Source organism: Lytechinus pictus, chromosome 18 (assembly GCF_037042905.1).
Source record: "Lytechinus pictus isolate F3 Inbred chromosome 18, Lp3.0, whole genome shotgun sequence".
In the NCBI taxonomy this organism is placed as follows: Eukaryota; Metazoa; Echinodermata; class Echinoidea; order Temnopleuroida; family Toxopneustidae; genus Lytechinus; species Lytechinus pictus.
The window spans coordinates 22,588,611-22,605,209 of NC_087262.1; the positions used below are offsets into that span (position 1 = coordinate 22,588,611).

General features: G+C 35.6%; 1 protein-coding gene and 1 long non-coding RNA gene across 2 annotated transcripts in view; both read left to right on the forward strand.

The window, feature by feature from the left end:
- The window catches only part of LOC129281359 (probable ATP-dependent RNA helicase DDX46), a 34,237-nt gene extending 27,113 nt beyond the window's left edge, over positions 1 to 7,124 (forward strand). The window contains exons 17-23 of the mRNA XM_064113127.1: positions 1,184 to 1,346; positions 1,721 to 1,870; positions 2,165 to 2,464; positions 3,829 to 4,005; positions 4,520 to 4,643; positions 5,740 to 5,813; positions 6,304 to 7,124. Of these exons, the coding sequence (XP_063969197.1) occupies positions 1,184 to 1,346; positions 1,721 to 1,870; positions 2,165 to 2,464; positions 3,829 to 4,005; positions 4,520 to 4,643; positions 5,740 to 5,813; positions 6,304 to 6,351 (1,036 nt within the window). The 3' untranslated portion in view covers positions 6,352 to 7,124. The remainder of the gene's footprint in view (positions 1 to 1,183; positions 1,347 to 1,720; positions 1,871 to 2,164; positions 2,465 to 3,828; positions 4,006 to 4,519; positions 4,644 to 5,739; positions 5,814 to 6,303) is intronic.
- Positions 7,125 to 10,149: 3,025 nt separating this feature from the next.
- LOC129269366 (uncharacterized) lies at positions 10,150 to 14,799 on the forward strand. The gene is made up of 2 exons (XR_010296496.1): positions 10,150 to 10,379; positions 12,743 to 14,799. It is a non-coding gene; the product is annotated as an uncharacterized LOC129269366 (long non-coding RNA).
- The last annotated feature ends 1,800 nt before the right edge of the window (positions 14,800 to 16,599 follow it).

The window sequence follows — 16,599 nt, forward strand, 5'->3', positions numbered from 1 at the left end:
GATCTACAATGATTAAATGCAGAATAGTTATCCCATCTCACAGAGTTTTGATTGATCTGATGAACCTCAACTATGGAACACCAGCAATGCCCACATCTAAAGTGCATGTTTGTTCAATATGTTTTCTAGATGATGTTTTAAATTCATTATTTTCTTGACAATTTGGTGTGTTTACCTTTGTTTAAAAAGGATATTTTGCAAATTTAGAAAAAAAAAACACTGATGGATTTCCATAGAGTTACGATTGATTGGATCAATTGTAACACTTTGTAAGACATGGCACTGGTTTAGCAGTGCAGTTGTTACATGCTTCTGCATTTCCAGGAATAAATTCCTGCCACTTACCTTACCTGGATTGAGTGCAGCACCAAGTGGATTAATTTCTTGTTGCTTTAAAGGGGAATCCAGCCTTGGCCATAAAATGTTATGTTGGGAAGGAGAAAAATAAATTAAACAGAATGGTGAAAGTTTGAAAGAAATCAGACAAGCAATAAGAAAGTTATAGCTGCTTTAAAATTGAGATCACTAATAGTATGTAGATTTCAAATTGGCAACTGGGTAAGTAAATTATGACAAGGGGCAAGGACAACTTTCCCATAGGCCATGTACTTTATTATCAGGGATTTGTGGTTTTCCCTTAAGTACTCATTCCTCTGGGGCAGTAATCTAAATATAACCAAGGTAGTGTATTGTTTAATGTCCTCATGAAAGAAAAATATAATTTGAAATAAAACTTTTGGTAAAAATGACATTTTAGCCATAATATGTATTGGAGTACATGGAAGAGTAGTCCTTGCCTTACATCACTATGACATCCCATATGCGGCCAATTTGAAGTCTCCATGAGTATAGTGATTACCAATATTTACAACTTTTTAAAATTCATAACTTTCTTGTTGTTCGTCTAATATTGTTCAAACTTTCACCTATCAACTTGTCTGATTTTTCTTTTTCTTATAAAAAGTTTTAATTTGGGTTGCATTCCCCTTTAAGAAATAACACCATGGCTGGGATTCCAACCCACGGCCCTCTGACTGAAAGGCAAGCGTCAGAACCACTAGACCAGGACACTACTACTGTTAGTAGGTTTCGGAGGCATTATGCCTCGGGGTTGTCTGTCCGTTCGTATGCTCCATTTTTGTTTATCTTCAATCTTGGCTCCTTGTTATCTTTTGTGCTTCAGGCGCACAGGGAGAGCAGGAAACAAGGGATTCTCCTACACCTTCCTGACCCCTGAGCAGGCCAAGTATGCCGGGGATGTCATCAAGGCCTTTGAGCTGAGTGGTTCCAAGGTACCTGGAGAGCTTACAGAGATGTGGAGCTTCTACTGTAATCAACAAAAATCTGTGAGTAGTAGATTCAGAAGGCATCCTTTCAACCATAAATTTTCTAACATTTTTTAGAATATTGATTGCATCTGATGTCGATTGGATATTTGAAAGAAAGGAAATATTTTAATATGCAATATTATTGCATCTCATAGTAATATGTCCAACAAATTTAAGATTTCCTCATGGAGCTTAAGAAGGATTTAGCATCACATTCCTATCCTGGCAATTCACAGTATTAAAAAAAATCTAAAGAACTTTAATTCTGCTGCTTGATTTCTGCTATCAAATATTTTAGATTATATTATTGATTTTATGTCAGAATGTGGACTTTAGCAATTTATCATTAGTTTTGAGTTTCATTGTGTAATATTCTTATTTTATATCTATAGGAAGGCAAAGAGGTGATTAGGAATAGTGGTTTCAGCGGAAAAGGTTTCAAGTTTGATGATACCGAGAGAGAACTTGCCAATGAGAAGAAGAAGCTTCAGAAAGCTGCTCTTGGTCTTCAAGATTCCGATGATGAAGATGCCGGCATGGATGTAAGAATAATCTTTATTATGCAACAATTTGATATCTGTTGAGATGTGATCTAGTTATGAAGAATTATTGTAATGGAGATTTAGGTTTTGTTAATGATTTTTTCAAAATATCTCTCTTGTGACTTGTATAACTAATCCTGATTGAAATGAATAAGCTTCATGTTGATGAATAATTGCATGTTTTAAACAATTTAACCTGATTCACACTCAAAACACCTAACAGTAAGATCATTGTTCAAGACATATCGTTGAATGCAAAAACTACTTGTATGCTTTACTTTCATTTATCTGCAGATCGACGAGAAGATCGAAACCATGTTTGCATCGAAGCGACGCGTCAAGGACGTCACGGCGGACGAAATGCCCGTCATCCAGCAACCCCAAGTGAATCCTGCCACACCCCAGCAACCGGGCGTGGTACCGGGCGGGGCCGCTGCTGTACCCGCTGGGGCCAACCAGGCCATGTTGAGCCTGGCTAAGCGGATGGCCGCAAAGATCAATAAGAATTTGGAGAGCGAGAGGAGCGTGGATATGATACAGCAGGCTACCCAAGCTGTGATGAAAGGCGCTACGCTTGGGCAACCTTCTGTATCCGTAAGTTATTCAATTCATTTATTTGACATCCTTTAAAAAACACATGTACAAGGTTAAAGCTAAATGATAGTAGTTGCAGTAAAACACTTATTTTGTGAGAAAGTCTGTAAAACCAAGGTTAAGTAAGACTATATCATCGTGGATCTAGATCTGGTACAGTTACATAAACTGAACTTTGTGAAATCATAAAATCTAAGCTGAAATACGATCACACTGAAAATCGCCAACACAGATAGGCACACGTGGGACAGTGTATTATTATTGCTGGAATAAAGACCTGACGGAAGTGACCGAATCCGCGCTTATTTTGCTTATTTCTCAGCAATTACACAATTTCTTCCAGAATCCTTTGGCACATATTTTTTATTCATACAAACAGACACTTGGGTGGTCATTATATTAGATTCTGTAAAAAGTCATTTTGAGATCGTTACCAGAACTGGAATTTATCTTTAATATGATACAGCAACAAAAAGAGTAAAAGAATTTAAATCACAGTATAAGCAATAGAAAAATAGTAGAAACGTAAAAGAAATGAAAAGAAAATGTAGCGGATGTAGGAAGTAAGAAAGGCCATCCACCTGTCAAAGCCGACTCCCTTGATTACTACATTATCTTACAATTAAAAACACAAATAGAATAATGCCAAATATGATAACCGACACAAACAATACCGAAATCAACCCCCTCTCCTTTTGACAGGAGTTTGAATTATATTTTAATTATAAGTAGATGATTGTTGGTTTTGTTTCAATCTACGTTTTAATGATGAGAATGTAACAGATGATTTTAAAGTATCGGGCAGTTTATTCCATATGTTTGATTTAGGGAGTAACATGGAGATTAAAAAAAAAAGAGAAAGGGGTATAAGAATGAGTTTACAGTATGGAGCTGATGTGAGGGTGTGGAGCTGGAAATTATGGGCACTGAGAGAGTAGGAGAGATATAGAGATTGACAAAGAATAATAGAAGTAGATTGGAAGTGTGGGAGAGGTGTTTGAGAGACAGAGGTTAGGGAGGGAGAGCAGAAGAAAAAGTAATACAGATATCTTTACAAGTGTAGAGAATAACATACACTGGATACTCTTTTTCTGATCCCCAGTGATATGATTCTTGGCTTACGTGGAGGAAGCGGTGCAAACAGTAAAAGAGAGAGGGAGAGAGATGGGGGTATCAGATTTTACCTTCAGTTGTATTTTATAAAGCACAATAATTCAGCAATTCAGCTGTTAAACTGTTTTTTCTTAATCTTGAAATATTGAAGACTTCAAGGAAATGCTTAATGTTGAATAAATGGTCTGATGACGTATTGATAAAGCTGCACTTGTCTATCACTTTTTATTTACCGATTACCTTTGACACAGGCATTCACGAGGGCCGAGCAGCTGGCAGGTAAACTCAATGCCAAACTCAACTACATTCCAAAGATTAACGAAGAAGAGAAGGAGGAGGAGCAGCCCAAACCAACTTTCAGGAAATATGAGGAGGAATTGGAAATCAATGACTTCCCACAGACTGCCAGGTGGAAGGTCACATCAAAGGTAATGTATGGGACTGAATGTTCAAGTTCATAGGCTGTGATGTTTATGTATGCGACTTACTGGATAGTTATTGTTAAATTCATCTCATGTTCATGATCTATTCTGTGATGCCATATGCCTTTTAAAAGTGCACTGTGGCAACTCAAAGGCACCCATCTTAAAATGTTTAACTTATTTATGTGATATTGGATTGTTTTTATTCAAATTGTAATATTGGTGATACGATTTCTATTCCTCACATGACTATGCACCATGTCCACTCCCTGTGGAACATTCCTTCCATTCAAAACCGATCATACTGCAGGAATATTCATGGCAAGTACAAATAAATCACATTAGATTTTATCATCCTAAAACATATGAATATATGCTCAGTGTGGCAAGCATACAGTTATAATGTCTTGCATAGTGACTCAAGAACACCAATGGGATCGAACCATGAATCTCAAGGTCTAGAGTCATGAGACTTGTCCACTAATCTATGTCTCATTTTGTCCTTTGTACTTTTTTGTAGGAGAACCTTGCCCAGATCCAAGACTACAGTGAAGCAGGGATCACCATCAGAGGCACCTACTTCCCACCAGGCAAGGAACCTAAGGAAGGAGAAGGAGAAAGAAAGCTCTATCTGGCCATCGAAAGTAAGATTCCCTACCTTCCATCCTTACCATTGGCTTCTATTCTGAGCTCTGGTTTAAAGAGTTTAAAGAGATATGGCAGTTGTGGTAATGATCTAAACATGAATTCAAACAGAATTGAATAAAATGACTACTCAAATGGTTGTGTGTATAAATTTTAAAAAATGTGCCTAATGGCTCTGGAAGAAACGTGTACTTGCTGAGTAATGAGCAAAATAAACTCAAAAATTTTATCAAATGTCTGGTGTTTTGCCAAGCAATATTAATACACTGTCCCACATATGCTTTTCTGTGTTACTGATTTTTAGTGTTGTCAGTTTTCAGCTAAGATTTCATGATTTCACAAAGATAATTTTATGTTAATGTACCAGATCTAGATCTATGATGATAAGGTGACAATTAACCTTGATTTTAAAGACTTTCTCATGAAATAATTGTGTACATTCTTTTACCTTTAAACTGTGGTATTAAGTTGTGGTTCAATTATAGATATAAATCTCTAAAAGTACAGGTTCAATATCTCAGGACACTTGACACTCAAATCAATCATCCCTGTTGGATAATAATAACTCAACTTGTTTTCTTCATCATTAAAGCATGAAGAAAGAGCAAGGTAAAAATGAGAAACAAACAATGTAAACAAACTTTTGACACTTCCGGCTTCCCATAATTTAATCACAGAATTAGATCATGGTCTAAGTTAAACCAAGCTTCAGAATAGGGGCTATTATGTTCATGTTTTATTTATATAGACTTCATGACATGTTTTGTTCTGTGATGCCAAATGCCTCTAAGAAATGTGTAGTGCTAACTTGATTGCTCTCATAAAGTTACAGCTGATCAAACGTAAGTCAATTACTTATCGTAGTCCTATTCCTCAAATTATTCTGGTCCAGAAGGCTCTTTCTCAACCCAAATCCTACTGCTTATCTTCAGAAAATCAAAGCAGGAACAATACTGCCTTACTTTGGCAAGTGACACACTTCTCCTTGTTGAATTTTTAATGTATTTGTATTTTACAAATCATACAACAGATTAGGTTGAACTTTTTTAAGAAAACAAGTCCATGCTTCTTCCAATCCTTTATCATCCTTTACAGGTGTCAGTGAAAGAGCTGTTTCTAAGGCCAAGGCAGAGATCACAAGATTAGTCAAGGATGAACTAGTCAGATTGGTAAAAATACAAAATGAATATTAGACCCTCTACAATGAAGTGACCTCTAGGTTAACAATATGATTTCCTTGGAATTCCACATTGTTCAGAATGAGAGATCCTGAGCTTTAAAATTATGTTAACTTACTTTTTTGACCCTCTATCATGAAAAATTCTCTAGTTTGAAAATGTCTTTCTTTCTTATTCAACATAGTTCAGAATGGTGAAAATTAAATCATGGATCTGTATCTTATTCTCACAGTATAAAGAAATTTTGAAATGCATGAAGAAGTATGTTCATTACAACTCAAAGAAAATATCAGAATGAACATATCTTTTGCGGACCATATATTTTACTCTTAAATTTGAAAAAAAAATAATAATATGAACTAGGAAATACAGATACCCTGGATTTGTTTGCATTAATTCCCATTTTGTTGTTGTTAAATACACCAATTGATTTAAATTACACATAATATATTTACTTTGCAATTATTTTGTTTTCTTTCAGCAAAACTCCTATCAACCTACCAACAAAGGAAGATACAAGGTTCTTTGAGATACAACTCATCTCTATCTATGTCATCTTCTCCAGTGGATAATAAGATCATCCCCCAAACTGTGTATTTCATCCACTTGCTAGCAATGTCTTCATTTCATTTGAAGAATCAAGCATTTCATCTTGTCTCCGGCTGCTACTTTGTTTCATAGGACAATAATTACTGTTCTTGCATAGTACTTCTCAAATTACCCATTTTCAGTTCTGCTGAAGTTACCATTATGCAGTTTAGGAATAACCCTTTAACAGTTTAAAAGACTTGTCCTTGACTTCTTTTGAAACAAACTCTGTACTTATTTGTATTGAAAAAAAGGAATCAATGAGTGAAAGACATTAAAATTGAGAAAAAATATATATCAGGAATACATTTTTTCTAATGAATGCATGAAGTTAAGTACCTTAATCATTGATTTTTATTGATACACCTTTTGGGTTAGGGATGAGATTTCAATGTATTTATACAGATGTATAATAATTAAGTGTTTATTTGACAGTTTGTTAATGTCCCGAGAAATGAGTTCTGAAGAATTCAAGCCATTGATATCATATCATTATTCTATGGCACTGTGCCCTTTATTGTGTTACTATTTTCACAAGCCATACCAACAGACAGGGGGAAAAAAAAGAGATACAATCATTTAAAGTTTGGCTTTTGCTTTGTGTCTATTTTTTAGGGCTAAATGTTGCAGTTTGATTTAATGTTTGGTTCTATGATAGTATATTATCTGAGGAATCAAGTCAGACCATTAAAGATTTTAAACATTTGTCAGATTATATTCATTCAAGTATTTAGTTAAATATAATATATATTTTATATATGTATATAAAATATATATTTCTAAAAAATGTCATCAATTATACATTTGTTTGGGACTCCTCGTGAAAATAGTGATAACCTCTTTGTGCAGTTTCATTGATTTAATTTCTGATTTCTTTGAAAATCAACAAGGGGTTCATTAAAACTCAGTGAAGATCTCTGAAATGAAGAAATCACCATTCAAGTAATGTATGGGTCCTTTTAAAATGAAAGGTAGTGGCAAGTAATCTTCACATTGCAGTTTTCATTTTCGTGGATTGAAATGGGGAGAAATAATAGCTTGAAATTTCTTTTTATACAATCATTTAGATTTTGAAAGTATGCTCAGAGTATGTCAAGCAGATCAAGTTTAAGATCCCTTATTTCAACCTTTAATTCCATGCTTGGAATTATGTTGCTGTAAATGAATTGTAAATAATTTCTCTCCACTCTGCTTGAACATGACTAGTTATTTGTTTCTATCATGTATGAAATCTCTTATTATGTAAGTGAGAAGGAGTTGGGAATCTACAAGTGGAAACTTGAAAGAGAAAAAATATTATTTATAGAAGGGGTAAAGATGATGAGTGTTAAAATGGTTATGGGTGATGATAGCCATAAGAAGATGAAAGAGTGGGACGAATTTGGGGATGATAGAGATGAAATATATCAGAATCAATATATGAGAGAGATAATGAAAAACAATAATATTCCACATTTATACAGCGCTTAACACATCAGAACGACGTCTCTAAGCGCTTTACAGATATATTTTTACCCCGGTCATCGGATTCATGCATGCCCGCATGCAATGTATGCACCTTCTCCACTCCCTGGGGAGCATTCCAACAAGAGTTCCAAGACTCAATTGCTAGGCATACTACATAGGCTTTCGCATCTTACCGGGTACCCATTTAACACCTGGGTGGAGAGTTGCAAATTGTAGATTGACGCCTTGCCAAAGGATGCTAGGCCATGGTGGGATTCGAACACACGACCCTCTGATTACAAGGCGAGAGTCAGAACCGCTACACCACAGCGCTTCCACAGAGAGAGTTCACTCCAACAAAATGGTTGGGTTAATGGTAAAAGACAGTAGTTGCAGTAAACAATTATTTCATGAGAAAAAGTCTTTTAATAAAATCAAGGTTAATTGTCAAAATATTATCATACATCAAGATCTGGTACATTAATGTAAACTTATCTTTGTAAAATCATGAAATCTTAGCTCCGAAAAGACCTGACATTTGCTGAATTCCGTGTTTATTTTGCTCATTTCTCAGCAATTACAAATTTTATTCCTGAGCTATTTGACCCTTTTTTTTATACATACAAACACTTTGGTCGTAATTTCATTGGATTCTGTCCTACCTACATATTTCTCTCTTTTTCCCTTCCAATATATTTCTCTTTTATCATTTGATATATTTTTAATTACCTTTCCCATATATTCTTCTTTACTTCCTTCCTATGTATTTATCACTGCTCATTGCTATACATTTCTCATCTCTAGTTCTCTTTAATCATTCCCATATCTACTCACACTTCTCTTCCCTATATTCCTATATATATCTCACTCATCTATATTTATTCTGAGTTTTCTCCTTTTATAAATTTCACTGTCTTTACTCTCTATATCATCCTCTTTTCCACATTTTTAAAGATAAATACCAGTTGTGGTAACGATCTCAAAATGAGTTCGAACAGAATCCAATGAAATTACGACCAAAGTGTTTGTATGTATAAAAAAAAGGGTCAAATAGCTCAGGAATAAAATTTGTAATTGCTGAGAAATAAAGCGAGACGTATAAAAAGATAAAAGAGAAATATATAGGAAGGGGAAAGAGAGAAGTATGTTGGAAGGGGAAAAAATAGACATGTAGGTACGGAAAAGAGGAATGGGAAAGGTAAAGAAAAACATATGATAAGGTAATAGAGAGAAATACATAGTAAGGGAAAAGAGAGACATATAGGAAGGGGAAAGGATAGATGTAAGAAGAGTGATAAGGGGAGTGGAAAAAGTGACTTGGATATCAAGGGAAAGAAATATATAGGTAGGGAAACAGAAAGGAAGTTGAACTGAAAAAAAAACATAAAGGAAGAGAAAAGAGAAACATAGGGAGCGAAAATAAAAATATGCAGGAAGGCAATATAGAGAAATAGGAATAGAAAAGAGACATAGCGATTCTTGATGATGATGATGATCATCAAGAATCGCTATTCTTGTATAGCGCCGGTATCTGCCTCTGCTTATATATAACGATATTACATTCTGCATGTTTGACGCAGATGAGATAACGGAGACAAAGAGGTAATGCATTGTAGTTCCAACAAAGTTTATTTCCAAGTATTATATATATAAATGTGTAAAGTTATACATGTACAACAGCTTTGGCAACTCTTTTATTTAAATATTGTAAAGAAATGGATGAAGAGAACAATGGTAGGTGTAGCTTAAATCAAGGTTCCCCAGAGCTATCTACCCTTTGGAAAAATTGGTGATGCCGAAAAAATGTCTATATATATATATATATATGAAGGGAAGTTCTAGAAATATAAAAGAAAGGGAAATAAGCATAAAATTTAAGGATTAAGGGAACAGATAAATATATGTAGGAGGGGAGAGAAAATGCAGGAACAGAAAGGAGTGTGGTAAAGGAGAGAGAGAGTAGTCGCCAAGGTCAAGGATGATGCCCTATAATGTAAGCCGAATAGATAAATCTCTTACTCCAAAAGTTTTTAAGAATTCCTTCATTCCTGATCCTAACCCACCCCTGCAACGTATTGGAATGGATGTGTAGAAGGGTCGGTATGTTTTATTTGCATCATTAACGGAAACAAAAAGAAAATATTCCACATGACTTCACTCATTGCACTTGGTATTTCAGGTCAGGCGCATTCCTTATTCGCTGACCAATCAATACTCTTGTAATAACAGTGAATGAAATGCAATTAGCCAATCAGATTCTGTGTACAAAGTGAATCACATTCAGGCGCCCCGACCAACGAATTGTTAACTAGGTAGAAGGATTATAAAGGCCGCTGATTGGCTCCTCCGGTGCGAGCCGGCGGCCATCTTGGATAGCGCATGAACCTAGCTTCCGATCGTACCGGTACGTGCTTTACCATGTTTACAATGAAAGATATCATCATCATCCTTCAAAATGCCTTCTTGTGCCGCAATCAACTGTACTAATCGACTCGTGAAAGGGTCAGGAAAAACATTTCACAAGTAAGTGGTACTTTAATCACAAATAATCGATAAAATAAGAGTTTAAAGATAGGTTTTAGTCGTTTTGTATTCACGCATCGCGCATTGCACGCCAGTAGTAGTCAGTACTGACCTTCGGTCCCATCCGTTATGTTTTGTGTTTGTGTGAATATTATCAAGTGACACTGAAGAGGGAGAGCTCGAGAGAGATTCTCCCTGGCCTGGGTGGGTGGCCTGGCCCTGTGCGTGTGAAAGTGATGAACATAATTAGAATGAATACTGGTTGTGTCATGTTCAAATAAATAATGTTTGTTTAACATGTTTAACCCAGCCCAGGCCATGTCATGCATGTGCATGACGATGATGTGGAGCTCCGGGTCCCAAGCGTGTCACTCAGACTGAGCGCAGGACTCGTCCTCCTAGGCTTAGAAGAAGTTAGACTCTTAGTCTTGTCCTTAGTTTACTTCAATACTTAGCCATGGCAGTGGGTACTCTCCAAGAGTCCAAATGGGGTAGAATGGGGTCACAATAGCACCCCAAATAAAAAGGAAAAAATGAATTATGCACTTACCTACGTAACCTAGATTATTATGGATGACGTCTATCGTGACACAGAAACCTGACATCGAGGCACAAACTGGACCCCCAAAAAGGAAAAGTTCTGTCTCGTTCGTTCTTCTTTCAAAAATGAAAACAAAATGGCTGATCGATACCGAGAACGTAGGCAACATAGAGGTCTAAGGTCCAGTTTGTGCCTCGATGTTAGGATTCTTTGTCACGATATACCGTAGTCGTGAGCCTTGAGGTCGCAATGATGATGACTTTGAAAAATAATGACATATACTTCTTCATCATTAACGTCTTGACACTCTTCGGTTAGACGCATAAGACTAGAGAAAGACCAAAAGATGGATTTCCCTAGGAAATCCATCTTTGGATACAAAAATTATGTGAAGTTTATGAATTTTATTGACTTGCACCTTCTATAATATTTTTTAAAACCTTCCTATGCCTAATGCGTAGGAAGGTGTTAAAATCAATGAAATTCATAAACTTCACGTAATTTTTCTCTCCAATGGAGAGAAATTTCCTAGGGAAATCCATCTTTGTTTTGGTCCTTCTCTTATGCATCTAATGGAAGAGTGTCAAGACGTCAATGATGAAGAAGTATATGTCATTATTTTTTTAAGTCATCATCCTTGCGTCCTCAAGATTAGTCACAATAGACCTTCATGATTCATCCATATTATCGAGCCAAGTGCATAATTTATTTTCTCCAATTTTATTTGGAGTGCTATTGCGAATTTGCGACCCCATTCTACCCCATTTTGGAGAGTACCCATGTCTGCCTTATATTTCATGGACAAGTCCCGCGTTTGTTGTGATGTAACTAGCCAGGATGCTCCTACTAGACTAGAGATTATTAAACTTTTTAAGTCATACCACTGACGTGCTTAATTTCCACGGAGCCAGGAATGGCATGCCATTGCACTACATATACCGTCATTTTTTCCACGATTAAACTAAACTTACGTAGTCAAAATCAAAACTTTTCTTAAGGGTTTTGAGTCCAAACTTATGTAAATCAGCTACAATATATTTTACCCCCCCCCCCCGCACGCACTAAATGGTGCGTGTATTTATTCAAATAAAGTGTTAAATTAAAAAAAAAAAATATTAGAACAGGAGCGTTTACTCACAGTCTGTTATTGTTGCCGTTATGTCTTCTTTGTTATGTAGCCTAGATACCGGTGCGTATAGAGGGCGGCAAAATTATGAGTGGTGCTAGATATAAAATGCATGCATTTGCCGATAAATATGAATCTCACCTCGATGCTAAATTGTCCTGCACGCTAGACCAGTTGAAGTGCCATTTAGCATCGAGGTAAGATTCATTATCTTTATCGGCAAGTGCACACATTTCTTATTTAGCACCGCTCATGATTTTGCCGCCCTCTGAACGTGTCTGGAAGCTAAGCTACATAACAAAGAAAACATGACTGCAACAATAACAGACTGAGTAAACACTCCTGTTCTAGTATTATTTTTTAAAAATTTAACACTTCATTTGAATAAATATTAGTGCGTTCGGGGAGTTAAACTACTTGTAAAAATACATGTAAATTTGGGCTCAAAACCCTAGAGAAAAGTTTCGATTTTGATTAAGTTATATGCGAAAATGGCGGTGCGTGTAGTGCAATGGTATGCCATCCCTGGTTCCGTGGAGATTACACGCGTCAGTGGTTTGACTTTAATCTCTAGGAGCCTCCTGGCTAGTTGTGACCACTCACACTAGTGTGAGGTTAGTACTTTATTTTATTTTATCTGCCAAATACATTAAAAAGTGATTAAATCATTTTATTTTGTTCTCTATCCATTTTTAGATTTCCCAAAGCTGGTTCAGCCCATCTAAAGGAATGGCTGGTCAAGATGAAAAGAGACAAGTGGACACCGAGCAAGTATGCCAACCTGTGCTCAGACCACCAGCACAGAATGTCTGTCCATTCAAACACCAATAGTGTGCATGTCTCACACAAATTTGTAAATATGTAGCCTTAATGGTGTTGCATTATTAAAACATTGACTTTCCTTATCATTGCAATGTTAATTGTTGTTATCCATTCAGGCTGATGAATGATCTTAACAAGAAAACTTAAAGACTTGATCATGTGTATAGTACCGTAATGTGTATTCAAAACATGCCTTTATTAGTGTTGCAATATAAACATTTCATTGGACTCTTTCTTTATCATTACAATATGAACTATTACCAGGTATATCCGTCTGGACTGATGGTTTTATCAAGACAACTAGCACAAAATGTCTGTCCGTTCAAGCACCATGAATTCTAGTAGAGTGTGCATGTCTCACACAAAATTGGAAATTTATAGCATAAGCCTTGATCATGTGTTCAGTGCCAAAATTTCTATTCAAAACTTGCCTTGATAGTGTTGCAATATTTACATTTCATTTGACTCTTTCATTATTGCAATATCAATACATGTACTTATTGATAATCCAAAAGAATTTTATCAAGACAGCTAGCACAAGATGTCTAACCATTCAAGCACCGTGTATTCAAGTATAGTGTGCATGTCTCACACAAAATTGTAAATTTATAGCTTAAGCCTTGATCATGTGTTCAGTGCCAAAATATCTATTCAAAACTTGCCTTAATAGTGTTGCAATATTTTGTCTCTTTCATTATTGCATTATGAATACATATAATTGTTGATGATTAAAAAATAAATGTCATGTGTACGGGTAAATGCCATGTCATTTATTTTGTATGCTACCTAGTGCTAGAGAAATAATATATTTTCAGGGTTATTCTAAATCTGCAACACATTTTCTTTTTGTGTTTTAAATAAAGAAATTCTTTATTTTGATGAAAATTTGAAAGCAGCTAAATGTATTAGTCTATACATACCTTGAAATGTACATGTATATGTTCACTATTTTTTAAGTAATACATGTACATATTCCACGCTTGAAAAATATGTGAACAAGTAGAGGCAAATCTGACGAACAAAACACTGAAATTATATAAGTATTGGAAGAGGAATACAACCACAGAAATTATACATGTACAGCCCACCTATTGCATATTCTTCATGGCATGCAAAAAGCTGTTTTCAGAAAAAGTTGCCAAAATTTGGAATTCAATAACTCAATTATTTTTTCTAATCACATTTTCATTTAGATTTCTTGTGATTAGTGCTCATTAATTAGATATCATTTTTATATTTTGAAGTACTGTTGCACCTGTAGGCAGATGCTCCCCATTTGCATACTAACCAGGATGTACTGTACCTATAATTGTTTATGATGGAAAGTGAATTTTTTTCAGTGTTTTACAATCTATGTTTTGTTTGATTTTTCTTTTATTTAACTGATTTTACTGGTGGGATAAGTTTAAATATGTTCCAAGTTTAAAGGAAACTACAGTATACTCTACGTGCACAATAATACACACATGTACTTCCGAATCCTTGTACTCCTATGTTGATTCTATCATACGATATTCAATATTTGCTCAAACTCATACTAGTACAGCATACATATAACATGCTGTGAAATTTTGGATAGGTACAGTATGCGAATTAAATATAGATGTTTTTACACTTCTCGATGAACGGTATTCCTTAATGATTTTATGCAGTTAATTGACACAAATAAGTTGATTTTATTGCTGTAACTGCATGAAGTTCAGCTTCAGATTGGTTTTTTGTAAAGATTACGTTTGGCTTATGGACGACTTGTGATCTTGTGGAGTCAACTCATTTCCTGAAAATATACATGTATTGTACACCACTTCAGTACTATTTTGTTTGTGTGCTGTTCTGCAGTATATTTATCTATCATTTCTTGTATTTTTAACAAGAATCTTTATCACATTTCTTATTGCCACAGCTCAGAAATAAATATTGTTCACATCAAACTCTTGAAACCATGGAATCAATTTTTTATGTCATTAACTGACTTGCTCATATTGACATTTATTATTAGCAAATAGAAAAAAAGGCAGAAGAGGAGAAAGATATTAAAAACATAAGGAGGTAGTGAGAAAGGCAGAATTGGAAAGAGAATTGGATTCTCCGAGCAAAGTGAGCGAATACAAATTCAGCACTTAACGAAGAGAAAGAGATGGGTGAAAAGAACTGGCAGAAGTGAGAGAGAGAGAAATCAAGAGGAGAGGGGGCAGAAATAATTGCCAAGATTTATTGGATGACATGAGAGGGAGAGGGGGATAAAGAGAGAAGTTGGGCAGAAGCAATGTTGGATAAAACTAAAGAAAGAGAATGGGGACATTCAAGAGAAAAAGGGGCAAGAATAATTTCCAAGAGCCATTAGATGGCTATAGAGGGAAGAAGGATAAATGGAGAGGGTGCATGGGCAGAAAATTTGTGATAAAAATAAAGGAGGAGAATCAAGAGAAAAAGGGAAGAAAAAAATTACCAAGAACAGACAGATATAGCTAGTAGAGAGGGGGCAGAAGAGCTGTTAGATAGAAGCATGAAAGGGGAAGGCAGAAAAAACTAACAAGTGGCAAATAGAAGAGAGAGAAAAAATAATAATCAAAATTAAATGCCCGTTTCATGATGAATAAATTCACAATTTCAATTCAGCAAAGTGCTCTAGCTGTGAACGCATACAGTAGACGCCCGGGATCTTTGCTCTACACAAGATGGCGGCGTGTGCGCTCGAGCGGGGCCATCGTGGTGTGTGTACGGTGAATGACAACAATCCTTCTACGTGTATTATATTTCTGTGGCCCCGACTTAGTCTACAACTGTAGACCCACATCTGCAGTGTGTGTATCACAGCTGATTCAAGGAGTCTGCATAGCAGACTAGGACTACTATAGCCTGCAGATCTGGGTCTACAACATGTTTGACCAATGTACACGAAACGTGTACACAAGGCGGAGCTTGTTGAAACCCTCCGTTGCCAGTAGATACCATGATTGACAGCAGATTTGTGGAAGTAGGGGCAAGAGAGGGATTAGGATCCAGCTGTTCAGACCATTTCTTATCTTGTGGAATTTAAACAAATAGGGTATACTCCTCTTTCACTTTTGGGGCTTGCTACATACACATAGGATCCATATACATGCATAGATACATATATGAATGTACTTGAGTAGTCAGGAGATGGAATGGTTTGGATGATAGGTCCATGATGATACATAAGTCTGTAATAGCTCATGGTTATAATAGCATAGGGCATATTTTGAAACATTTTTTGTTACAGCAAGGAACGTGTATGGAACTAATACAGTACATGTATATGAATGTGTAGAAGATGCCCTGATCACCCCCCCCCCGGGTCTTTTATAAGTGACATGGAATAAACCTTGTCTTTTTCTCTCTTTCTCTTCCTTTCTTTCTTTTTTCCTCTTTTCATTCTTCTTGATTTTTTTTTCTTTTCCTCTTTTCTTCTCTTTTGTTTTCTTTCTTTTTTCTCTCTTCTTTTTCTCTTTATATCTTCCTTTCCTTTCTTCCTTTTTCTTTCTTTCATTCATTCATTTTTTCCTTCCTTTTTTTTCATTTTTATATCTTTCTCTCTCTCTCTCTTTCTTTCTTTCATTCTTTCCCTTCCTCCTCCTTTCTTATTTTTTCTAATTTTATTTTCATTTTTATTTCATTTGCTCTCTCATTCTTCTTCCTTTCCTCCAATGTCCTGTTTTTTTTAATGTTATTTATCATCCTACGTGTATCTTTATCATTTCTACAATATA